Raw genomic sequence first — 15008 nt, 5'->3', positions numbered from 1 at the left:
CAGGGAGTCTGGAAACCAGGACCTACAAGAAAAAGCTAGATGAACCAGATTGACCCTGCAGAGGGAAGGCAGAAGGCAAAGAACAACAGAACTTGTTCTGCATACTGATGATGAACACAAGAAGATATTTTACACTACAAAAGCATAGTAAAACTTTCTAATCATCAGTGGGGTACTGAAATGAATTTGAACAGGCTTTATAATCTGTCAGTGGAGGTCTTAAAAAAGATTTCAGAAAAACTTACATCAGGGTGACACAGGTATAGGTGATTCTGATGTGGTAAAGGGGAATAGTCTAAAAACCCTCTTGAGGTCTCTCAGACTGTAGGTTGCTGCAGTTCCTCTCTGAGGCTGTGCTAACTCTGTTTCAGTGAGAACTCACAGTCCAAGATGGAAACTCCAATTTGTTAGCTCAAGTTTTAAGACATGAAAGTCCTTCTGAAAATTTTCAACCCAATTTGCATCCTTCTAGCTAACCCAAAATGTTCTCAAGCTTTAATTGGGTGGTTCATCTGAAAATTTCTACTGGGACATGTTGCAATAAAGAAGCTTCAGCCGCTTTTATTTCTGAGCACTTTGGTTTTGTTAATGATTAGTCATTGTAAATTTTAAAGCAATGCATGCAATACCAATTTAAAGATCATTATGACACTTAGCTGCTTTAGATAACACATGACCTTTCTTCCACACTGGATTATCAGAAAGCTCCATCTATCAATTAATCTCAAAATCACTACTTTATCACTCCGTGTTTAGTTCTGGGAATTCACAGAAAAAAGGCCCTATGAGTGGTAGCAAGACAGAAAATGTCACCAAAACTTTTCTGAAGTTTTACTTCCCTTGTGTAAAGTGCACATCCTTTCACAAAGGGCTACATACACCCGAGGACAAGGGGGTGGCATTTGAGCAAAGCTGCCTCCTTCCAGTAGAAGCACAAGAAAAAGTTGCACCTTGAGAGGGATTATCTCTGTTAGAGAGATGGGATGCACGATTTGCTCCATTCATTTGCAAAAAAATGCTCTCCCTGTGCATTATGCCAGCCTCTGTCTCTGGTGTGTTATAGATGGAACTCCTTCTTCCCCAGCGTGGGAAACAGGCATGAGCAGCCCACAGGCTCTCCAGAGTACAAAGAGCCAGAGGCTGGTATTATGAGAGACCTTTGCACCACTGCTTAAGTGGGACCAGGGGTCTGACTCTGCCCAAGCTCTGAAATGCCACAGAAGCACTTTGTCAGCACTGGCAGGACACATTTTTAATTATACATCTCTGGTAATATTTGAATCCCTTTGCTTTGCTCTTGCTGTGAACAACAATTGTAAAAGTCAAAGGCTCCGTCTCAATCGTGTGCTGTCTGATCAACATGTGAAGTAGCCAGGAAAACCCTGCCAGAATAAAAATTACAGAAGTACTCTAAAAGAGGCATTATGGTAACACCATAACATAGAATACACTCAAACTTTTTTTTGTTTCCCGTTTTTTTTTTAGGCTTTTGTAACAAATATATCACAGGGCAGAAAAAAGAAAATGCAAACTCCTGACCAGATGGGCAGACAGGTAAGGTATGACTGTACATACCTCCCTGAAGAAAACTCTGCTCAACCAATCCCACAAGAAAAAATACAAGAGACAGCCTCATAGGGTTGAACCCAGCACATTCCTGCCATTCTCATCCATGGGAGCTGGCATACTTTATAATTTGTTCTTTCCTCTATAAAACATAGAGTGCTATAAAACACAGTAGAAAATTGTACTGTCACCCAGTTATACAAACCGTGTGTTGCATGCAAAGCATGAGCCCAAAAAAACATGAAAAGAAAAGAAAGAAAAGAGAGGGAAATTGTTTCTTTTTTGCACTTCACTAAGTACAAAGTTAGCTGCATGGAAGTGAGGTTCTCTTTATATTGGCATAGGCTTGGTATAATGTACTGGAATGGTTCCAAATCACCTCTTGTTATGCATGTATAGAGATTCTTATTTTGACAACTTGAATCTCATCTCTATGGACAAAGAGTCAGGACATTTCAGTTTGTCTTGAAGAGCAATGCATTTCTGAGGCTGCATTTCTGCTAACACTGAGATGTAAGTCAGCAAATTTAGTGTTTATTTTTAGCAAGAATGCACTACTATGAAATGAAATTGTGTTCCTGCAAACAGTCAGTGTTATCAGAAATAAAACACTAAAATGTTTCTGCAAAATAATTCAGTCAGAAGATCTGAAAATTAACATATTTCAACAAATTTCATTCTAGAATACTTAAATTTACATATGAAAAATATGTCTATGAAAGTGAAGTAGCACACATAGGATTAATTTGGGATGTATATACTAATTAAACAATGCCAGTCTGCAACTCTTATTTTGTCACTGGAGCTGGATCTAGAAGGCAAATCTCACTGTGTGAGTTTGGGACAGTTATAATGAGAAAGGGATTGGGCTGGCTCAGAAAAGTGCTCACTCAATAAATTTTGCTGGCAGTTTCTGCTCATGGGGTTTTGGCAAAATCACCACCAAGCCCAGCTGCTCTGCTGCTACTGCCATCCCTGGTGGACCTGCTGGCTGCCCTTGCAGAGGTGAGTGACCTCTATTTTCCAGCTGCTCCTGCGGTTCCTCCCTTGTTCAAAGCTCTTCTTGCAATATAAACAGACATTATCAGTTTGAACTACATAAATAGCCATGTAATGCCAAGCAAAAAAAAGAACCAATTCTAGCTTCCTCCTGATACAGACTTGGACTTCATATACCTTTTGAACTACGTTAAATGAACTTTACTCCAAAATCAGTTGGAAACTTCAATTTGACTTTATACCATATACCAAAAAAAAGCATATAAATCATATAGATTATGTTGTCTACATCGATCAGAGAATAATTGTTTTAAAATTATTTTTCAATGGCATTTTATGAATAAGACAGCTCTTTTCTTTCCTGCATAGATAACTCAATGAGTTTTAAAAATAAAATACACAAAGTATGTCCCTAACCTCCAGGTAATCCTTATGAAAACTAAATTAAAATAATGAATTTGGTGCAAAATACTGTTTTAAAAGTTACCATTAATACCATTAACATACTTTAAATTAAATAAGTATTTTCATGTATCAAGTGATTTAACCATAGCAATTTGAAGTAATTTTAAATGCTGCATAGCTACATGAGGATTATCATCTTCAGCTGGTGACAGCATTTTTGTCAGAAAAAAAATGGTATTGAGCAATTAATTAAAAAAATAAATTGTATTGGGTATGGCTGAGATGGAGTTAATTTCCTCAAAATCAGCCCTCAATAGGGCTGTGCTTTGTAGCTAGAAAAATGTTGATAACATGCCAGTATTTTGGCTACTGCTGAGCAGCCCTTGAACAGCACCAAGGCTCTCTCTCCAACCTTGCCCCCTGACTATTGAGGGCCAGTGGGCTGGGGGTAGACAAGATCTTCAGAGGGGACACAGCTGTGGCAGCTGACCCAGGCTTGCCAAAGGGATATTCCATACCATATGATGCCCGCTCAGCAATAAAAGCCAAGATAAAAAAAGGAGGAAGCAGGGAAGGGCTTTTGTTATTTATGACATCTGTCTTCCAAAGCAACTATTACATGTCCTGAACCCCAGCTTCCCCAGGCTGAACATTGCCTGCTAATGGGAAGTAGAGAATAAATATTTTGTTTTCTTTTGCTTCTGGATGCACAACCTTATCTTTTGCTTTATTAAAGTGCCTTTATCTTAACACACAAGTTTGGTTTTTTTTCCATCTATTTCCCCACTGAAGGACCTGACTGTTGAGATGAGGGAATAAAGGCAAAAAGGAAAAGAAATGGGCTATGCTGGGTTCTTATGTTAGGGACACACTTTGGCCAGAGTGCTGGCAAGTGCACTGGAAACAAAGCAGATGAGAAAGCCTGAGTATTGTAGATATTGGAATACACAGCTCTCAAGAAGGAAGGGAGGCATCTGCCCTTCACTCCCCATTACTGATTTTCATTAGAGTTAGTACAATCTCTTCCTGGGCAATGGATTCTTTTACTACCAAGAAACTACTTAGTCTTAAAGCAGGGAAGATTCTATCTTCCAGGAGCACTTGATCATCTCAGAAATGACTGCAAGTCTAGAGTGCTCCTGGGAAAGAAGGGTGTTTCAATGTCCCCACTGTGCAGACAGAGCAGGGGAAAAACAGAGGCACAAAATCCTGTTCAGAGGCAAAAAAGTCCACCATATGGGGGTACACCTGGAAGTGGAGTGGGTCACCTACCTGACTACTTCAGCATTATTCTGTCCCAGTGAGATTCTGGTGAGATTAAGTACTGAACACAAGAAAAAAGGTTTTGCAAAGATGAGGTTTCAAACTACCTGCAACTGTACTGGAGAGCTATTTTGCTGACATAATTAATAGCAGCATTAAAGAGGAAAGCTATTCGCATTACTAAAGGACATTGTTTGAAATTTTTCTTTTCAAGAATGGGAACACTGGAGTTAGCACTCTATGAGGAAGGATAGTCTGGTAAGCAAAATCACAGACTATATATAGATTCTGCTCTTGACCACGTTGCAACGAATCATCTGGTTTTGAGACTTTGAGAAAGTAAGCAAAAACCTGATTTCTGCAAGAATTTCACTACCTCTTCAGGATGAGCGATTCTACTTTTACAAATGCATTTAGTTGAAGCATAGACAGAAATCTTCAGCTCCAACATGGCCAAATAATTTTGTCTTCAAACACACTACATCTTTGAGGAAATAGAGCATTGAATGCTATGTCTTCACCATTCAGCTCCAGGCTTCTTACTTCATCTTCTTGCACTTTGTGGGTCATAAAAAGTAGCCCAAAACCAAGATGGGCATAAGAAATCTTTGTCCAGAGATTGCACAAGTCTTCTTGGGGCTTTACTATCAAGTTTATCAGTGGGGGTAAGATCAGAGTAAAACATGATCTGCCTAATCTTCACCTTGGGAAACACACCCTACTAGATAATGGGATAGAACTGTTGATATAAATTCTACCATGAACTGACAAATTTATGACTGCATCCAGCAGTTACAGTGCATGAAACTTATTCTGGAGTCAGGTTTAGGCACTTGTAATCTCAGATGTAAAATTAATACTGCTTATGTATTTTGTGGAGAAATAAAGGATCAGCTCAAGGCCTGTAAATAGCTCAAGATCCTCAAAATTCTAAAGAGTGCTAGTGAAAGTAAAAACTGTTATGAGTTGCTGCATGATAACCTTTTCTGCCCTGGATGTTGGCAGCTATCTGATAAAAGGCTTGTCACACATGCTCACTGATGGAATCGTCTCTGATCCCTGGCGGTCTCAGGCCAGAAATATTGAACAAGGAGCGCACAAGAAACACAATGATTCTGACTTTGCTTCAGCTGTTTATATTTTTTAATTTCTCTGCCTCAAACATAATCAGAGGGTCAGAAAAGCATTACACTTACTACAGAGAGATAATAGCCAGAAATTACTGCCTTATTAGTTTTATATTTCTAAACAATGTCAGAAGATATCAGACATCCTGGAACCTCTGACCTAAACTGTGAAACACTATTTATAGCATCAATGAGTATTTCTCAGAAAAAAAAATCCTAAAGAAATCATAAACACTTCAGTTGTGCAGGTTACAAGACAGTTTTGCTTCTCATTTTCTGAATCAAGTGGCTTAGCATAGATAAGCTATAGTTCACTAACAGTTTAAACTACCAGAAGCTGGCACTGATGTGAAAGAAGCAGTTTGCCCTGCCTCATCTCCAGCTACTCTGACCCTCTCTTGCACCAGCCTACATAACCAAGTCTGAGCAGTGAATCTGACTGAGAATCCAGGTCTCAAAACTGTAAAATAATTAACTTTAGCCCTGTGTATTTAATATGTTCAAGCCATTTGTCAAATTAAAGCATAAGAAATCAAAACTGCACTCTTCAACTCTACTTAAAAAGAAAACAAAAGAGTAAACTTACAACAGATAAAGGAAAAAGCACTTTTTACCAATAAATAAAGTTTTGTTTTCTTGCTCATTCACAGATTGCATGGACAGAGCATACTGCGTAACCTGCAAGACCTAGTGGGTGTTTACTGATGGGTTTTTCACACCCCCCATTAGACTCCTAAGTTAGACTACCAAAGTTTTCTCTGCTCAGAGCATAGAGAGGCAGCCACTGCCCATCAAATGCCAGATTGGAATTTATATGCCCTGGGACAGATTTATTTTATCCAGCTCTATGCACTAATCTTGGGCAGTCACTTCTTCAAATACTTGACCAAGCAACATTAGCACTTTGGGGGCACAAAGCCCATCAACAAGAGACCTCCATTCAGGCAACTACCTCAAGGCAAGGTGTGTCTTGCTGTAGATGGGCTTTTTCCTCTCCATTAATGGAAACTCAATAATGTAGACATGGATTTACAAATGCCAGCAATTGTCAGGTGAAACTTTGCTGTTTGTCTCTCAAGCACCTGGCTTCCCTGCCAGGTACATATTTCCTGTAGTACCTCAAAAAGAAAGTTTCAGTGAGGCAGCCCTGGGTGGGGGGAAGGAAGGGCAGGAGTCATCAGCCCTAAAGCCATGATTTGTTTTTTACTTCACCAAAACATCATAAGGAGCGCAAGTCATAAAACCATGCATACAAACAGCATACCTACTGTGACAAGTTTGCCAAAGAATACATCATTGTCCCTTTTAGGCTTTTAGCCTAGTTGGTATCCATGAAAAGTGTGCAGCTAACATCACTGCCTTGTATTAAGAATTGAACAACTGTGTCCTGCCTAATCTCTGCATATCATTCCTGAATAGAAGCATCTCTGCTGTTTCTAGAATTGGTCTGTTATATTTGCTAATCTCAATAACTTCTGGGGTATTTGTTTCTTTAAATCTCTCGGGTATATGAGCTCCCGGGGAGTGGAGACAGGCAAGTTCATTTGGACCTTCTGACTCACAAAAAATTGGAAGAGAAGAAAAACTGGACCATCAAAATACAAGAGGTCTGATTTATCTCTGTGTTACTCCCTAGTTAAGTATTATACCATCTGGATCATGGGAGTAAAACAGATGCAGCCTGGGTGTGACATAGAAGAAATTATTTCATCCCACCCCATTTACGATAATGAAAGCAACTTCAGTTTACTCTTTTAAAAAAATATGGAAAAGTCTGTATCTTAAGGAATAAGCAGTGGAAATCTGTGTATTGGAGAGATATGACAGACTAATGCAGACTGCATGCCTGGAGCTAGATATAGCATTATTTGAATTTGCATGAAAAAGAGCACCAAAAGCAGCACTTTGAAGGAAGTAAAATGATCAACTCTCCTGAATGACATTTGCAAACACCAGTTTCAATATTTATTCCTAATTTAAAGCACTGTGCAATAAAAAAGCAGCTCACTAATTTCTTAAGAAATTCTTGCCTTCAGTTTCCTAGACTCTCTGGTGCCCTAAGAAACATTCGTACTTTCTGCATTACCCTGCTCTCACTCCAACATACAAAAATGATTGATATGATGCATGGATTGTACTGATGAGGATTCATAGAATTGCTTTTTATCATGCTAGTATTTCCCAATTTTCAAGCAAAAAGCAAAAAAAAAAAAAAAACAAAAACAAAAAACAGACTTCAAAAGAGAAAAAAACCCAAAACATACTTCCTCTGTCTTTCCTCCCACACACCAGTAGCCAAACAACAGTATTACTGCAACACCACTTTGAAAATATTTGCATAGTACTAGTGGGAAGGCAGCTAAGCTGTGATACTTGTATATGCCTGAATATTTAGCCAAGGTAACAAATAAAGTTGGCAAGTTTCTTTTTAATTAATTCTGTTATCTATTCCAACTAGAACAAGCAACAAATCAGAACAAATGTTCGCGCTTTTGCAGAAATGGAAAATAGCAAACCTATTCTCCAAGGAAAGGAAATAGCTAGTGGGAAGACAATAATATTTTCAATTAGTGAGCAAGTGGAGCCAACCTTCAAATTTCCTTTTCAGTGCACAGAAGTAGGTTCATTTAATGAAATAAAGAATTTTTATGGTGGTATGCATATCATTCTTTGATAGATGAATACAACAGTGTTCAAGATATCTTTAATATAATAGATTTTTCTTTAATCCAAATTGTATAGATAGTTTAAAATAAGCACCTTGTTCAGGGAATGAGAACTGCTGAGATATTGGCTCAGGGATAGGAGGAAAAGAGGGGGGGAAATGTGATGCCAGTGTCTGAAAATGCCTCTGAGGTTACTTGTGGAAGAGATGCTAGTACAACTGATATGCATGGCAGAAAACTGACAGTATGCTTAAGAACATGTGGACAGTAACATAGGATAATGGGTTAGAATAACTGGGATTTTGGAGGCCAACTTCTTTGAATGATCATGCACATACAGGCAATTTGACTGCTACACTTCCATTTCAAAAAGCTTCTGATGAAGTTGACCATCCAATTCAAACTATGCTATGAAGGAGGATCTACAAAAAAGAGGTCAAGAAATAAAAATGGATTTTCATTGCTAACTAAAAGTGAAAAAAGAAGATTAAGAATAATTGATTATTTTCTTTTACAGTGGATGGATATTACCTGACAGTCTCATGGATATTTTTTCAGTACACTCACAAATGAATTGGAAAATGGAAGAATAAAATTCACAAATGAATTGGAAAATGGAGGAATAAAAGGGTTTTCTGATAATATTCAGCTACAGAGGTTAATAAAAACAAATACTGACTGCATATTGCTGCAAGAGGACCTCATGATGTTGAATGGTTGTAAATTAAGCAGAAAAATGTAAATCAATAATAAATACAGTCACTTGCTGGAGGAAAAAAAAAAAAAACCAACAAACAAACAAGAAAGTCAGCCTCAGGTATTCACTACTTCCTACAAGATGGTGTTGTATCACCTACTCCACAATTGAACTTTGGAAATTAAAGTATCTTTGTTCTTTTGAATATCAAAAGAACAAACTAATACAAATGAGTACAAAAGGCACAACTAGAGTAGAAAAAGACTCTTAGGGGCTATTAATTACAAAAATGCAATATAGTGTCTATCTTCAATGTGCCTGCATGATAAATACCTCAAAGGAAGTTGAGATGGCTTACTATCTGCTTACTATGTCCTTACACTTGTTTCCTGAACATCCAACACCGGCCACTGCCAAAGAAAGGACACAGGGCTATAAGTACTTTTGGTTCAATCCAGTGCAGCCACTTTTTATGTTGTATGATGATCACAGGTACTACTGGCACACAAGTAATTTAAAAAAGGGAGACAGAAACTATCTACATTTCCAAACGAAGACACTGATCCCAAAGTAGCTTACATTTAGCTATTGGGAAAGTAAATCAAATCTTTTGAGAAAACCTTCTGATGGACTTTGACTGCAGGCTATAGCCATCACCTTGTAAAAAAAACCAAAAAAACCCAAGTAAATATTTCTATTATTGGTTAGAAATGGGATCTAACTAGAATTCCAGAGTTGAGCACTCAGGCTTGCAGAGAATGCAGTGTGGAATTCACATGAATTGAGCACAACCAACTGTCAAGCTAAAAAATCCTAAGAGAGTACTTCTAAAATAAGCCATGAAGAAAAAACTGTGGTAGTTGCTCTGATGCCTGGAATCCATCACATGCTACCTACAGATGAATCACTCTCTAGAAGTGCCTGTTTCTTTCCATTGGCTATGAAGGTGATCCAAGTGACTAGTTCACATGTAGAAGTTTTCATCAGTGGTCTAAAATCAGATTAGATGAACCCCACAGCCCTGGAGCCTCATTAACTGAAGTGTAACTTAACTTTTACCTATACCTGCTTTGCAAACCAAACTCCTCCGTGCAGTGCAGTATTTGCACGAATCAAACATTTGATGCATGTGGAACAAATTATTTCAAAGAAATGCACTGACAATTTTAATGATACAGTGTAAATTCTGAGGTTACTGAACCTGTCAGACAGATAATGTTGTAGCTACTTACATCAGTTTTAGGTCGTGCTCCAGTCAACACTCGGTAAGGTAAACAATTTTGATGCTGGTAGTCTCCTCTTCTATTTTTCCAAGATCCTTTTTCTTGATGATCTCCATAAAGGCCTGTCTCTACTTGAACAGGGCACTGTAAGAGAATTTTTAAAACCCTATAAATAAAGACAAGTCAGAAATATTTTTAATGTGAACTCTAAGATAAAAACTTAGGAATTTTATCTTTTCCTCTGGATTTTTTTTCCTCTGATGAAAGGCAAACATTTGGTTTTGATCTTTTTTTTCTTAAAAGCACCTGCTGCATCATTTTTACATTTTGCTAAGTGAGACATCCCATCATTATGGAAAGTTGCTTCCTTAACATCCAGTATACACAACTGCAGAACTAATCAATAATAGTACACCTTCCTGTAACTTAAAGGAACTGAATCACTTTGTAGAAAGAGAAATGGTTTTATTCAAATTATTTTTAAGCTATCTTTTAATTTTATTTCATATTTATTTTTGTATTTTAAACAGAGATCCCAAAAACTCCCATTTTCAAATTACAGATTCTGAACTTTTCAAATAAATTTTTCCTTATTCCCCAAAACCTGGGGAGTTCTCATTTCATTGTTCCACTCTCACACCATTTTTTAAAAGGTGGATGTCCTTACTCTGGGCCCACACTGAATGCAGTGTAAATAAGAGACCAACTGCACAACATTCCCTCAAGTATCCTGGTTTGCCCAAGGGAAAACTGGGTGAGTGAGCAAGAAGCAACACATGCTGCAGTCCAGCAGAATTCATACTACAGACAATCAGGGAAACAGGGTCATGGGTGCACTGCAGAGCAGTCCCAAGCTGCTGGGGACAATCATTCTAATCAGCCCATTTTCAGGCTCTTCCTCCCCACAAAGTGATAAATGTGCTTCTGATCTTTAATAGCAACTGCCCAGTTCCCAATTAGTATATTTTGTAGGGATGTAAAATGAGGAGGCTTTGAAAAAGTGACAAAACAATTAGTATGCAACCCCAAACAAGTTTGAAGACAATATACTAATGCAAAATAATTAAATGAATATGTAAGTTAAAGAAAAAGCTTTGTTCAAGTCATATCTCTAATATAAGATAATCAATAATCAAACAGGATTTCCCTGTCATTCATGAATAATAAAAGACTGAAACTGAAAAAAATGTGATTCTCATTCTCAAGATTTCCTGCTTTTTCTGTAGTGAAACTGAGTACAAGATACTAAGTGGCAATGAAGCAGATACATTAAACAATGGGGAAACACACTGCAGCAAGAGTGATTTATCTCTGATGTTTCATTTACAAAGTGCCTCCTTCTATACTGCTAAAAAGGATTTTTTTTCCCATAGGAAAGGTACAGATTTTACAGGAATAGAGCTATTAAATATGTTTTTCCAAAACAAGCAGTTTTGTTGTTAGTACATTCAGACAGTACAGCTTTTTGCACTTAAATCATGTGTTCATTCAATTGGTGAGAGAGTGTTTCAGAAAATAATTGGATAATAGACAATTATTTTTAATATCTTCTCTGCATCAGCTACTGAGGAATCCAGTCAGTGCTACATCCTCATAATATATGCCAACAAAAAAAATGACCAGTAGCAATTTGTGGTTTACACAGATGTAGGAACAAATCATCCCTTAGCATTCATGCAAAAGCTATTATGTTTTCTAAAACACCTTGAATTTTCTCACTAAAATACTGCAAAACTCTCTACTCTCACCCAATTGGTCACATAATATTTATTCAACCAGTGCATATTTTGGCTTCTTCTGTAAAAAAAAAAAAAAAAAAATCTGTATTATTAATAACAGATACCTTCACAACAGGAAAATGCAAAGAGTAAAAAAATAGCAAAGAATTACTTGCATAAACAGGTGAAAAATCCTTCAATAGAAAACTGACTGGCTCAAACTAGTGATTAAATTACAAAATATATTTTTGTCATATAGCATTTGCCATAAGAAATGGCTCTGTCATCTGTTAAAAATTGTCCACACCCTCAAGAGAACAACTTTCAGAGCAGCAGCTCCAAAAAACCATGTTCCCACTCATGCAGCAATCACCTGCTTTGGAGATTTTGGGTCTCCATCTCAGTCTTACACCTTTAAACAGTTCACCCAAAACCACTGTCAATCATAATTTCTTGTGTCAGTTCCCAGCTGAGGATAAAAACATCTTAAGAACACAAAAGTGGTTCATTTTATAGAAGCCAAATTTACACAGTTACTAGTAAACATATGTTTTAGAGAGGTCTTCTTTCTTTTCATTTCATAGTAAGCGACAAGAATAAAACATTTGATATGTGTGGAACAAATTACAAGCTATAGTTAGAAATATGATACAAATAGCATGAACTGATAGAATATAAACTACTCATACAACTTGAGTGAAAACCAGACTGCTATTTTTTCCACCGCAACTGTCATTTTGAAATCTGCAGTATCTGCTTCTTTACAGTACATTTATGGAGAGATTTATGAGGATCTATCTCTTCTTTGACTATAAAGTAAAACTAAAGCCACCCATTCTGAGGCAAATTATTAATTAATATTTAAATCAGAGCAGATGATTCCCTTGCTGGATGAATTCTTTTGCAGGAGACAGCAAATGGTATCCCATCATCAGTTCCACAACAGATTTTCTAAGACTCTTTTTTTACTCTGATCTTGCTGTTCTCATCAGAAAGACTTTGTATTAAGTGACCTGTCCAGCTTCTGCATTGAAATTGGCTCTTGGAGGTTTAAAGGTCATTTCGAGTTTGTCATATAAGGCTACAATAAAATGTGTCTGACTCACATATTTGCCTGTCCACAGACAACTAAAATGAAGAGATCTCTTCCATTTAGAGTGGGAAGAGGTGGTTGATAAAGAGGACTGCAAATCCTCAAATATCATGTTAAGCAAAACAGTAATTTTGGTGCTGGTGCTGGGAACATCCTAACATCCTAGCAGAGACTTTTGGTGGGAGCATATGTCCCAGGAAAAAGGCTGTGATGAGGCCTCAGGAAGAGAAGTTGCAAGCATCTGGGGTGCTGGTGATGGCATTCTCTATGCAACCATTTCTGATGATGCTGTTCTTATGTATCAAAGTTCATTTGAAAATGTCACCTATTTAGATTTTTCTGCTGTTTACATGCAATATGCCCTTCAGTGAGTGCTTCAGCAAAGGATTTGAAGTCATATCCTATGATCGTCAGGCCAACATGAAAAAGGAATGATGCCTAACCAAACCACAGCTTTTACCTTAGTAGAATAGGCACAGCCATAAAATAATGGGTGTTTGGATCACTGGCTACCAGACTGTCTCACAATGAGAAGTGTTTAAACTCTGATGGCTGGGATTTCACTTTCAGACAGTAAAGCAGACTACACTGCCACTGTATTTTGACAGAAGATATGGAGCATTCTCCTGTAAGAAGACAGAACACTGTCCCTTAATGGGCAAATTAATTATGAAATTAATTCAGCTGGACAGAGCTGGTTCTAACTGGCTGACATGTACAGCAAGAAAAAAAATGAGATGGCCATGGCCACTCTTACTAACTCTCCCTGTAGAACTTAGAAACACAAAGTGCAAGAGTCTGAACGTCCCACCTAGAGAGACATGAACATTTACATTGTGATGATCCACAAAGATGCTTACTTCAAGAATTTACTTTTACAAAATGAAGCAGCAATGACAGCAAAAACATTCACAAAAGATCACCTTCCATGAACTTCATGCCAACATTCAGAGCTGAAAATCCTCACAATTCTGTGTTAAGAACTGAGTTTAATCATAGCCTGAAGCAGAGAACAAACACTTATATTTCTCATGCTGGTCATTCTCCATTAATTGCTTATATAAAAAACTTGCTTATTCAAAAATTAATAAAATAATATCATTGCTCCTTTAATCCTATTTGTCCTCAAAATAAAAGCTTGAGAAACTGTCATCAACTGATGACACCTGTCATCACAAAATAGTCTTAACTAGAGGATTGCAGCTCTAAATCAACTATTCAAATAAAAGAAAGAGAGAAAGAAAAAAAAAAAAAACTAGTTGTCCTGGGGTGACCAGGACACTAGTTCAACTCTTAATGAACAGAGTGTCTCTCTTGCTGTTATATCTTCAAATAAATATAACAAATATTAATAGGCTAGCACTTAAATTAACAATCTGAAAACCATGCAAGCAAATATCCCTAAAAAAAAAAAAAAAAGCGTATAATGATTTTAAGCTATCCTGACAGAAAATTTACAAGTTTCACCCTATCACAGTTCTGGTTATTTAACCATTAGTTATCTAATGTTAGAAATTTTATTTTATTGAATGAAAACTTTTAACTTTACCCTAACACCTGAGCTCCTTGGCCTACTCTGAAACACAACTGGATCTAAAAACTATAGCTTGAGGAATGCTGTAGCTAAATGTTAGAGAACGTATCATATCACACACATATTCTTACCAGCTGCTTGTGCCTTTTAGAAGAAGGAGTACTGGAGGGAGAAGAGTCAGCACTCAGAGCTTCTTCAATATCTAAGTTCAACTGTTCCAGTTTCTTCATAAGCCATGACATAGAGTCTGGCCATTCAGATTCTTTTTCTGGTTGGGTCTAGAAGAAATCAAACATACATGAAGTCTTAAAATATTCAAGCTGTTTGTATCTTGAAGATGCTTATTTTTTCTTCCAGCCCTCTTTCTCTGTCCTTGAGCAATATTTTTCCATTTAGAAAGCTTCAATTATCACTCAAATCCTGATGACACACATTCATATTGTTCTACATACTCAAATGACTTTTGTATATCTGAATAGCTTTCTATCACTTCATCTTGGGTGACCCACTGCTATTTCAAGCTAAGCAGAATCAAGACTAAAACTAAAGTCACTTTAATGCCTCTTCTTAAGCCACTTCTATTTCAGCATCTCTCCACTGATTGCTTGTTGCCAACAGGAACCAGAATATCGAAGGCCATCATGTCCACTGTATTATATTCCTTACTATAATTCTAGACTTGTCAAATCCTCTGCCCATACGGTAGGAATACTTAAT

General features: G+C 37.2%; 1 protein-coding gene across 4 annotated transcripts in view; it reads right to left on the bottom strand.

The window, feature by feature from the left end:
• The window catches only part of STARD13 (StAR related lipid transfer domain containing 13), a 293669-nt gene that overhangs the window by 198028 nt on the left and 80633 nt on the right, over nt 1-15008 (bottom strand). For 3 of the 4 annotated variants that reach the window (XM_071433932.1, XM_071433931.1, XM_071433934.1), the window contains 2 exons: nt 14423-14569; nt 9956-10090 (listed from right to left, as the gene is read on the bottom strand). In XM_071433932.1, the coding sequence (XP_071290033.1) occupies nt 9956-10090; nt 14423-14569 (282 nt within the window). The remainder of the gene's footprint in view (nt 1-9955; nt 10091-14422; nt 14570-15008) is intronic. The other variant, XM_071433933.1, reaches the window with a different exon arrangement.

This window comes from Agelaius tricolor, unplaced genomic scaffold, assembly GCF_023055355.1.
Source record: "Agelaius tricolor isolate 1412-34295 unplaced genomic scaffold, bAgeTri1.0.p SCAF_9, whole genome shotgun sequence".
Taxonomy (NCBI): domain Eukaryota; kingdom Metazoa; phylum Chordata; class Aves; order Passeriformes; family Icteridae; genus Agelaius; species Agelaius tricolor.
This window is presented reverse-complemented; position numbering and strand designations above follow the sequence as displayed.